This window comes from Mastigoproctus giganteus, chromosome 4, assembly GCF_048544385.1.
Source record: "Mastigoproctus giganteus isolate SK-2022 chromosome 4, ASM4854438v1, whole genome shotgun sequence".
NCBI classification, from domain to species: Eukaryota; Metazoa; Arthropoda; class Arachnida; order Uropygi; family Thelyphonidae; genus Mastigoproctus; species Mastigoproctus giganteus.
This window is the reverse complement of record NC_143578.1, coordinates 107,923,791-107,935,822: the sequence shown is the minus strand read 5'-3', so window position 1 is coordinate 107,935,822 and position 12,032 is coordinate 107,923,791. Positions and strand designations below refer to the sequence as shown.

The following is a 12,032-nucleotide window of genomic DNA, read 5'->3' as shown; positions in this document are numbered from 1 at the left end:
AGTCCTAGATAAGCTCCTTAGCTTATTTTGAATTTAGATAGAGATTTTGAAAGTTAATACTTAGTCTCCGGAGATTTACCATTCTTAACTTGCAGCCATTGTTACACGATACGAAATAGCGCAACATATACCTGAACTTCATAGCATAAGGTTTAACGTAAAACTAGATAGTGAAACAAGTAGCACTGTATTAGAAATCTGTTATTTTAGTATAGTATTATCAATTAATCAGTAAAATTTATTAATCTTATTAAATTTCATTGTTAATTAAATTGTACTTAAAAAAATCATGACCCAGACTACAGTAGCAAAGCAACATGCACAGATCAGCAGGAGCGTTGTGGCTAGGGGGAGAACCGAAGGGGGCAATTCTCCAGCACAAAAGTCTAAAAAAATGTGAAAATGTTTGCAAACCTTTCTAGAACAGGACATGATCTAGCCAAGAAGGATGTCTTTGTGTGTGCTAGGTGCACAGACTGAAAAAAATTAGGCACAAACTCAGCATTCTGATGGGTATCTATGGGAGTTTGAGGTGTAGGGTAGAGGCCCTCAAAGAAATTAATGAAGGCCCATGAAGCTCTCAGCTGCCCAACTCAAACCCAGAGCTAACTCCTGTGCATCTCCAAGGAGGAAGAATGCACTGCTCCCAGAGGAGCTGGTCATTGTTGTTGTTGTTGTTATTTGGTTTTTAGGAGCATTAGCAACTAAGGCCATATTGCTCCGTTGCGGTGGTCATTCCCTGACCTTTCCGCATGCTCCGTATTTGGTGGTGACGGGCTCGAACCCCGGTCTAATCAAGAAGCATGTGCTACGCACTGCTGCTCCTTCCCACCTGGCTACGGAGACGCCACGCTGGTCATTGTGGGAGATTCTATTGTCAGTGAGATGAGGAATATATTATGCAAAAAGGATAGGTGGAACAGAAACAGGGTATGTCTGCCAGGGGCAAAAGTTGATGATGTTGTGGAGGAGATATAGTTTCAGGGTAAAAAGGGTAATATTGTTGTACATGTTAGCACTAATGACCTTAAGAGTAATAAATTTGCAGATTTACTTCACAAGCACAGGTCAATGTTGAAAAAAAGTTGCAAGATAGAATTAAATATGAAAGTGTCTGCAATTCTGCCCAAACAAAATAGAAGGGAGTATAGGATGAAAGAGCCTTGTAAATCAATTCAGGCCTGGAGTGATTGTGCAAGGCTCATGGGGTAGAATTCTTTTTCAGCATCGACTGTGCTTGCTAATAGAAGAGACTACTTCTACGCGGATGGGATACACTTAAATACAAAGGGTGCAAGAATATTTGCTGATGGTATTGAGGGAGTGTTAGGTGGGTCAGAAAACTGCTAGATTGAGGGGGGGGATTCACAGATTAAGAGATTAACAGTAGCCGCAGGCAGAGGCAAAAGTGATTCTTGCACTGCTTCTACTGTAATGAGCAGCAGCCTAGAGAGCACGTTGCTGGGGATTTCGAGAGCTGCTCGGAGTCATCATGGAACAAGTAAATACATGGGCTGTGTTAGGATAACTAAGAGTAAAAACAGGTGCATGTATACTTATGGACACCAATGCTAAAAGTATAGTAAATAAATTTAATGAATTTGAAGTGCTGATCAACACATCAAAGGCAGATATTGTTGGGATATCAGAGACATGGTGTCACGCAGTTATAAGCAGTGCAGAATTGGAATTTGGAGACTACAATGTGTACAGAAAGTATAAACAGGGTAGGAAGGGAAGAGGGATTATGCTGTTAGTCAAGAAACACAAAATCTAGGGAAGTGCAACCAGTTGACATGGGTAGGCAGTGCAATGTTGAGTCAGTTTGTTGTGACATAAATACTGGGAAAGGGAAAATGAGAGTAGGAGTGTGTAATAGGACTAATGACTCTGATGAGTACAATGAACAATTGTGCCGAGAAATAGAGTGGGCCAGTAAATCAGAATACCTTGTAATGGTGGATTTTAACTTTCCAGATATTGACTGGAACTTGTGAGTTGGTCACTCGCACGCCAGAAAGAATTTCGTGGATTTATTGAAGGATTGGTTTCTACAGCAACATGTTCGAGGGGCAATCAGAGGAAGTAATACTCTTGATCTGATTATCAGCAGTGTTTATTCATGCATTAAGAATTTGAAGAGAAAAAGGAAGCACTAGGTGACAGTGATCACAGTGTACTGATGGGATTTACTTAAAGATGTAACTACCATCTAGTTACCATTTAGTTAGATGTAACTAACTAAAGGGAAAGGATTTTGTTTTTGTAAGGTGACTACAGTAGTCTCAGTTTTTAAATTCTATACAGTGGGATAAACAGATGATGTTAACAACAGCGAATTCTAAATGGGAATCCTTCAAGGAATTAATCTTGGAAGTTACTAGGCTTTTCATACCAACTAAGAAATACTGTTCAAGATTTAGACCTAAATGGACGTCAGATGAACTAACATCCATCTTTTTCTTCTCGTGGCAGAGAAGAAAAATGTGTGGGAAGCACATAAATTATGAGGTGACACAGAAGCCTATGGCAGATATAAGCTAGACTGTAATCAATTCATAAAGGAGGTTAGGCAGAGCGAAGGCTGATTACGAGAAATCCTTGGGAAAGGATTTAAAAAAAAACAACAAAGACTTTTTTTACTTATGTAAACTCTAGAAGAAAGGAGATGAATCAGATTGGTCCACTTGATGTTAGTGGTTCGACTGTTGATGATCCTGCTCAGATAGCTGACAAACTGAATGAGTATTTTGCATCTACATTCACACATGAGGAATTTTGTTAGGAAGGCGAGGACAGAAGGTTACTAAACTCTCACAGGGAGCTAAATGATTTTTTAATAATGGAGAGTAAAGTAGAGGAGAAATTGTTGAAGTTAAACATAAAAAAGGCACCTGGGGCAGATGGAATTTATCCAGTTATATTGAGGGAGAGAGCAAGGGAGGTAAGCAAACCCTTAGTCATAATTATGACAGGATCCTTAGATCCAGGGAGGTCCCCATAAACTGGAGATGTGCAAATGTATCCCCAATTCACAAAGGGGATACACAAAGGGTGACACAAATAATTATAGACCCATTAGTTTAACTTCTGTTCCAGGAAAAATAATAGAGTCACTGGTAAAAGAAGTGATGCAGGATCACCTAGACAAGACTGCAGTAATAGTTCAGACACAGCATGGGTTTAAGGGGAAGTCTTGTCTGACCAATTTGATTGGATACAACAATGTAGTCACAAAGGAACTGAATGCAAAAAATTATTTTCACATCATATACAGTGGATTCCGGTTATTTGGGCCACCGGTTAATCGGGGCAGCCATTTATTTGGGGCAAATCTTAAAAAACAGAAACCAATCGAGAAAATAGCCAGGGTTTACCTCGCTTAATTGGGACAGCATGCTGTTTAATCAGGGCAGGAGACCGCAGCACTGGAGATTACCCTACGATTGTCTCTGACGGTACCACGTGGTTCGGCCGAAATTCTGGAGGTCACAACCATAAAACAATAAAAACAATTAGCAGTCACCTGTTTATTGGGTTTTTCTGTTAGTTAAATCTATCATAAACAGACAGTAAACTCGATCTTACTGAATTTGCGATAATACCAACAGCTGGAATTCTGTGGGTTATTATGGTGAAATGTGTTTACACTTCCATGAAATCTTCAATCATATAAAAAAATTAATTTTCAGATCTTCTCTTCATTCGTATTTTTAAAGCTTTGTACCTCGTTACTCACTTGTGCATATTGTGTTACTTGCAATTTGTGTGTGTGCCATGTTCTTCGTTATTGATTGCTTATCTTTTTACTGTTTTAAATTTTAACCCCCACAAATGTCAGTGAACAGAAATGTCAATAAGTTTGCATGTACATATTACAGTACATATTAATTATTCCGATTATCACGTATATTCTTCCAATTTTCATGTATTTTTTAATTGGTAAGGTAATAAAGGGTAAATTTTTGCTTAGTATATCTTTGCTTTTATAGCCTGTGGATAATATTCCTATTATTTTCTCTAATTAGAATCGCTGTTTAATAGAATTAAAATTCAATTCACAAATGTGATCACAATGACCAGCGCGTACTGCACATCGTATAGCGAACGGTACTTTACTATGTTGAGTTTGTCGTAACGTGATTTGATTGTACAGTGAACCAATTGTAAAAAAAGGGGGGTACGTTGTATTTTTAACTATTTAAGTGAAATTTCGGATAATTGGGGCAGCCGCTTAATCGGGCCAAAATGCACTAGTCCCAATGTGTCTCAAATAACCAGAATGGACCGTAATTGGATTTCAGGAAAGTTTTGATACTGTTGTACATGGAAGTCTGCTGTACAGATCAGAGCAGTATGACATTAAATGCAAGTTGTTGCAATGGATATAAGGATGGTTCAGTGGGAGACGGCAGAGAGTGGTAATAAATGGACACTGCTCTATGTGGAGTAATGTTATTAGTGAATTCTTCCTGGGTGTGGTGCTGGGCCCACTTCTCAGCCCAAGGTAGATGGGCTGAGAAGTGGCAACCTAAGTTTAATATTGACAGATGCAAAGTGCTGCATGTGTGTAGCAGTAACCCAAGAGAAACATATCAACTGTGTGTACTACACTCAGGGAAGCGGAGAATGAAAAAGACCTGGGGATAATTGTGCAGTCAGATATGAAGTTCTCTGAGCAGTGCAGATGGGCTGCCAGAGCAGGTCATGGAGTTTTGTCAATGATATATAGGATTTTTGCTAGCAGAGACAAGGAGGTGATTATACCTTTGTATAAAAAGGCTACACCTTAAGTACTCATTTTAGGAAGAATGTTGAGTTGGTAGAACAAGTACAGAGATGGGCTACAAGTTTGGTGAAATGAATAAAGGGTGTGCTTACGAAGAAAGGCTTAATTTCTGCAAATTGCAGCATCTGGAGACTAGGCATCTGTGAGGCGATCTGATTGAAATATTTGAGCAAGCGGAAATATCCCATCAGCATTGAAATATCCCATCAATGCTGATGGGATATTTCCACTTGCTCAAATTAAAAACCTGGTTTCTTAAAGTTAATACAATGCCAAGTTGGTCAGCTCAAACACAATACATAAATGCTTTGGTTAGAATTCTTTTGTCTGTTTAATCATAATGGTAACCGATGTTGGAACAAATGTCTGAAAGGAGCTTGGAAATAATGCTTTAAGCTATTGCTTTTCTTGTCAAATGAAATAGTTACTCATCTACATATTCACAGATCTGACAAATTGTTAGGTACAGATAAGCTGAAAAAAATATATTTATTTAATTTTAAATTGTACCGTGTCTTTATTTAAAGGAGACAAATTGGTTCACTCACAACTTGACTGAATGAAATTTTGAAAAAAAGATTTAGAAACTGGAAATTGTGGTAAGTTACCTATTAGGAGAACCCATAGTAAATCTCTGATTAAAGTGATCGAAGTTAAATGGGACTTGTGTAGTCATTTGTATTTGTTATTTTTTTAAATTTTTTTTGTGTTAAACTATGATACATTGACCACAAACAACCAACACAATGACTTGGATATAGATTTCTCTGAACACTTCGGGGTAACAAAATACTGTGACTTCTCACAAGAATTGATTAGTTTTGTTTTAATTTTTATTCATTACGCTTACATTTTAAATTTTAAGTGTTCATATTTTTATTTTATAAGGCTGACTGCTGTCTAGGATTTAAAAGCAATAACAGATTATATTTGTTTTTAATTATGCCATAAATTTTTCACTTTTTTTTTAGGTTTAATAATATATCATGAATTGTAATGATCTCTCTCTCTCTCTCTCTCTCTCTCTCTCTCTCTCTCTCTCTCTCTCTGTGTGTGTGTGTGTGTGTGTGTGTTAAATTCATTCTTCAATTATATTGTATGTTGTTTATCATTTATGATATTATATTTATTACCCAAGTTAATCTCTATATGATGAAACATGTTTATGGCATTATGGCAAAAGTTTTCCTAGTTGTATAGCAGAACGGATAAACCTTGTAATATAGTCAATGTTCTTCTTTTCATGCAGTATTGTTGATGTATAGTTCTGTTGATGATCTGATGTTACCTTTTTTTTTTTTTTTTTTTAATGAAGAAATCAGTTTATACCAAGCATGGACTGTTCACTGTTCATTGGTGGTTCATTTATGCAGAATGTTTGACAACTTCCCTGGATTTGAGTATCATATGGTATCTGAATAAACTGATCAATGCACTGTATTTTCTCTGGCAGCAATGACCCAAAACAAATATCAATTTTGGCAAAAATTCAAATCTTGGGTACCTCTCCATATTTTGACTAAAAGTCAGGAAGAAGGCAGTGGTTGGCAGGTGCCATGTTTCCCCCCCCAACCCTCTGTCCTCCTAGGCTGAAATGCCTAGGGTGTTTATCCCCCACTTGCCGCTGTTTTAAAATCGGGAACTGGTTTTCCAATTTCAGCAGGATGAGCATCCCTTCCTCGATGACACAAAACAATCAGAAACAAAATGCATTCATAATATTCATCCAATCACAGAACTCAACCGTACAATCACTCCATTATATAATCATGCCCACTACATGGAGACAAGTGGTACCCAAAGAATAGATTTTAGCCTCAATTATATTAAATGTTAACAAAACATTAATTAAACATTCTTTGAAAAATGAGATAAACTATTTTTCTGTTAGTCTCTTTTGTTTAAATTTAGGAATTAAGGTGTGAAAATAATTTTCTTTACCACACTTATATGCAGATATTTTTCACAACATGACTGTAGTTGTTAACAGAAGAGTTTTTACAGGGATGGGATGCACTTCAATAGTGGAAGTGTATAGCTCAGCATCCCCACCTCACAATCCTTAACATCTATCACATATATGCTAAGGTATATATGCTATCATATAATCACAGCACCACATAATCAAAGTTTTAAAAAAAAATCTGTAAAGGACTAGAACACATCAATGTATGTATCATACATAAAAAAAAAATAATAAAATAACAAACAGGGAAAAAATAGTTCTAGCTATTATGAAAACTTATCTATCAACCCTTATACTTTTGAAGAAAGTCCACAACAGCAACACAGTTTTAAAAGAAAGGTCAAATTTCTTCACTACATACCTGCCGATTTCGTTCATCTGTAATGCGTGATATTTGGATCTTTTTCCTCCCCATTGCTGAGGGTCTTGATGACACTGATCTGTAAATGCCTTCCAGTTCCACTGGTAAGTGTATCACCTAAAAAATATGGTTTTCTTGAATCAACCGGACACTGTTGCTTTCAAAAGAAGTCCTGAAATATTAATGAATATGAATTATCACTTCTCTAAATGAAATACGAGAAAAATCTGAATCACTATTTAAGAAATTATTAAACTAAAATGGTCTCAATATAGCATACCTAATTCAAAAATCAGAAAATTAGTACCAATTTATTTTGTATCTTGTTAAAACAGGGTTTAACAAAAGAACTGTGGCATATGAATTTAATTTTGTTATTATATTATTTGTTAATTATTTGTGTTATTGTGTCTTGTGGTATTTGCTCTTTGTAAGGTTCTAAATGGGAACAGCAGCAAAAAATGCTGGTCCCACAGGAAGTAGCTACTGTTGGTTCCTCTATAGACTAAAAAGGAAATAGATTGGATAAAATAGATAGGAAGAGGACCACGGTATGTTTGCCAGAAGCAAAAGTTAATGATGTTGTAGAGCAGTTATTATCCTCCAACAGAACAAAAGGTGATACTGCTGTATCACAGTAACAATGACATAAGGAATAGCTTATTTGAGAATAAACTTAACACTAATAGGCAATGTTGAGTAAAACTTATGGATTAGAATTAATTTGTTTTAAATTTGAATATCCGGCTAACTGGAATTGAATACAAACATGATCGGAGGAGGTATGGGATGAGCACCTTGTCAATAAATTTGGCACTGGATGGACTGAGCAAGGCTCATGGGGTAGAATTTTTCACAGCATGATCTGTAGTTAACAGAAGAGTGCTTTTACAGCGATGGGATGCACTTCAATACATGAGCATGCAAGAATATTTGCTGATGCCATCGACGCAGTATTAGTGTGGAAAATTGCTTGTTTTTTTTGGGGGGGGAGCCAGGGGAGAGAGAGAGAGAGAGAGAGAGAGAGAGAGATGCACAGACTAATAGATTAAGAGACTCACAGTGGACTACAAGCAGAGATGACAGTGATTCTTACACTGCTTCTACTGAGACATGCAATGGCCTGGATACCAGTGGTAAAGAATTACAGGCTTGCTCAGTCCTCCTGGACAAGAAAAATTAAATCCATGGGGTAAATTAGGTTCACCAAGAGCAAAATCAGGTGCACATATACTTTTTTATACATTAATGGAAGGAACACAGTAAATATATTTAATTAAAATTTTGACATAATGAATATTCCCAGAAATTATAATGAATGGATCATTATTTGTTCAAATAAAAGGTGCTGCATTTTTAAATATATTTAATATAACTGGAACTACTAGTGCATTACAAAATAGTAGTACTAGAAGTAGCGATCTTCAAATTTTATTGGCTTTAAAATCAATAATAAATCAATAAAAATATGTATTTCAAATACATATTTAGAATTAGTAAAATAATAAATATGTATTTAGAATTAGTAGTGGCAAATGAAGGAAGCAAGTTTATACAGGATCAGCCAAAGCGTATTTTATTTAAAAGAAATACTGTCTCTGTTCCTATTCCACCTATGCATTTTGCACAATATATTTCCTGTCTCCTTGACAATAACTAGCTCCTGTGGGACCAGCGCATTCTGCCCTTAAGATTGTCAATGTGTTGCCTGATGCACAAAAGTGAACTCCGGAATTGAGTTGGGCAGCTGAGAGCTTAATGCGTTCCACATTTTAATTCCTTCAAGGGCATTTCAAACTCTCATAGATGCTGAATCTGAATCTGAATCAAAATTAGACTCCAATCCATCAGAATGCTGAATTGGGACCTAATTTATTGACACAGTGCACCTAGCACATACAGACATCCTCCTTAGCTAGATCATGTCCAGTTCCAGAAAAGTCCGAAAACATTTCACAAGTTACATATTATTTTGGGCTGTGATGTGTTGGAGAATTTCCCCTTTTGGTTCTCCCCTGAGCCACAGCACTCATACTTTCCGCACACATTGCTTTGTTGCTCTAGTCTGGGAAATTATTTCCGTTTAAATACAATTCGATTAATTAACAATGAAAATTAATAACGATAATAAATTTAATTGATTAATTGACTATACTATACTATAAAGCAAGGCGCAGTGATTTCAAGGACTGCTGGGAGTCATCATGGAACAAGTAAATACACGGACTGTGTTAGGATAACTAAGAGTAAGAATAGGTGCATGTATACTTGCATGTACACCGATGCTAGGAGTATAGTAAATAAATCTGAGGTGCTGGTCAGGACATCAAAGGCAGATATTGTTGGGATATCAGAGACAAGGTGTCACACAGATATAAGCAATGCAGAATTGGAATTTGGGGAGTACAATGTATACAGAAAGGATAGACAGGATAGAAGGGGAGGAGGGGTTAAGAAACGTAAAATCTAAGGAATGGTGGTCAGTGCAATGTTGAGTCAGTTTGGTATGACTCAAGTAAGCACTGGGAAAGCAAAAATAAGATTAGTTGTGTGTTAAATGCCTAATGACCCTGATAAGTACAATGAACAACCGTTCAGAGAAATAGAGTGGGTCAGTAAATCAGATTGTCTTATAATGCGGGATTTTAACTTCCCAGATATAGACGGGAACTTGTGGATTGGTCATTCACACACTAGCAAGACTTTTGTGGATTTATTGGATAGTTTTCTGCAGTATGTTCAAAAGGCAACCAAAGAGAGTAATACTCTTGATCCAATGTTTATTCATGCATTAAGAATCTACTATTGAACGATCAGTGCTTTTGTACCATGTTTTACTCGTAGTAAACTGTTCGAGTCAATAGTTGGCATCGGTTTAATTGTATCTCATATTGTGAATCAACCTTCAAATGTGTTGCCAAGGTATCGCACTGCTTTGAATAACGCTTCACCAGTGGAGAAGAGTAATGTTACTTATTCTTGGCAGATACCACCACCCACAGCACCATTTTGATGCTTGTGGACTTAATCATTGGTGAGTGGGCAGATACCCTGTTGTTGCAATAATGACAACCAAGTTATAAAGTATAAGTCCACAGTATGAGAGATAAAGGAACCACTAGGTGGCACTGATCACAATGTACTGATGTGGGACTTACTCAAAGATGTAACTATCATCAGGGGTAAATGGAAGGGTTTTTGCTTTCATAAAGGTGGCTAAGTGGTCTCAGACAGTTTTTAAATTCTATACAGTGGAACTAACTAATCATGATACCGACAGACAGCAAATCCTAAATGGGATGCATTCTACAAATTAATCTTGGAAGCTACTAAGCTTTTCATACCAACTAAGAAATACTGTTCAAGGTTTAGGCCTAAATGGATGTCAGAGGAACTAACGAGACTTGCAGCAAAGAAGAAAAATGCATGGAATGCACATAAATTATCAGGAGACAGATACCTACGGTAGATATAAGATAGTCTGTAATCAAGTCACAAAGCAGGTTGGGCAAGCAAATGCAGATTATGAGAAATCTTGGGAAAAGATTGAAAAGAAAAACAGTAAAGACTTCTTTACTTATGTAACCTCTACAAGGAGGGGGATGAATCAAATTGGTCCAATTGATATCGATGGTTTTAATTGTTGATAATTCTGCTCCATGTGCTGACAAACTGAGTATTTTGCATCTACATTCACACATGAGGAATTCTGTAGGAAAGTGGAGGCAGGGCTGCCCTGAGCTACGGGCCAGCCGGGAGATCACCCCAGGGCACTGACGGTTTGGGGGCACATGGACATTGGGGGTGTAGAAGGTTTAAGAGGCCGCATATGCTTCGTGGAAGGGGGAAAACAAAATATTTGAGGATAGGTGTGAAGGACTGGATAAAGACTTAAGTATTTTGAAATTTATAAATAACAATAAATTACAAGATACGTTGCCAAATTTATGGGTAGCACTGAGAGTCATACTAACAATTCAACTAACTGTAGCAAGTGGGAAAAGGAGTTTTAGCAAATTAAAGCTAATTAAAACATCTGTCTTGGGCAAGATTAAATTCATTAGCAATACTATCAATTGAAAATGATGTGGCTGCAAATTTGGATTTTATCGATGTCATCAATAAATTTTCTCATATATAAAATCAAGGAAATTAATTTTGTTTGGCAATTGATAAAAATATGGTGTTAATAAAAACAAAATTCTTCTTAAATTTTAGTTTTGTATTTTTAAATAGCTTTGATCTAACTTGTACTGTAATGTAAAATCTATATTTATTCTGTAAGCATCTACTATTAAGTATTGTCAAGTGTCAGTCTGTCTCCAAATCCTTCCACTTCCAAATGGGATAGATTTGAAATTTGGGCGAAGGTAAAGAAAGCCAACATGAGAACGATGAGAAAGATTGGATAACTTACGTGGAAAATTAGTTTCCCAATACGGTACTCTAGCACTGCTCGCTCGGTAAACAGGCGGTAGGTGTTATCGATCTTGGAGTAGAGTCGAGAACGATATATTGATTGACAGGTAGACGTGCAAACAATGTGCTGATTGGTGCGCGAACACAACACACAATAACATCAGTTTAGTATCCTGTAACTCAGAAGCACTAATGGTAACTTGCCCTAATCGCTGCTTTCCATAATGGTGAAAAGGGTAAGGTTACTTTCACTTGAATCCCATGGGAGCTTGAACCCCTCCTGAAATGGAGGAGGTAACCTAACCTTTTATCTTTAGAATCATGGGTGGACTACCACAGAAATTGTTTATTCACAAAATATTAAGGTATCTTATTTTTTAAGACATTCATGCGGATACACATGCATCATAACGTCAATCAACACCTAAATAGCTATTCACTATATAGTATGAATCAGAGCTGTAATACTCAATATGTTCTATGTTGATAATAATATT

At 36.6% G+C, this 12,032-nt stretch overlaps 1 protein-coding gene across 3 annotated transcripts in view; it reads right to left on the bottom strand.

The window, feature by feature from the left end:
• The window catches only part of LOC150086979 (myocyte-specific enhancer factor 2C-like), a 306,192-nt gene that overhangs the window by 140,465 nt on the left and 153,695 nt on the right, over nucleotides 1–12,032 (bottom strand). For 2 of the 3 annotated variants that reach the window (XM_090371724.1, XM_090371722.1), the window contains exon 2: nucleotides 7,117–7,288. In XM_090371724.1, the coding sequence (XP_090227850.1) occupies nucleotides 7,117–7,170 (54 nt within the window). In that variant the 5' untranslated portion in view covers nucleotides 7,171–7,288. The remainder of the gene's footprint in view (nucleotides 1–7,116; nucleotides 7,289–12,032) is intronic. The other variant, XM_090371725.1, reaches the window with a different exon arrangement.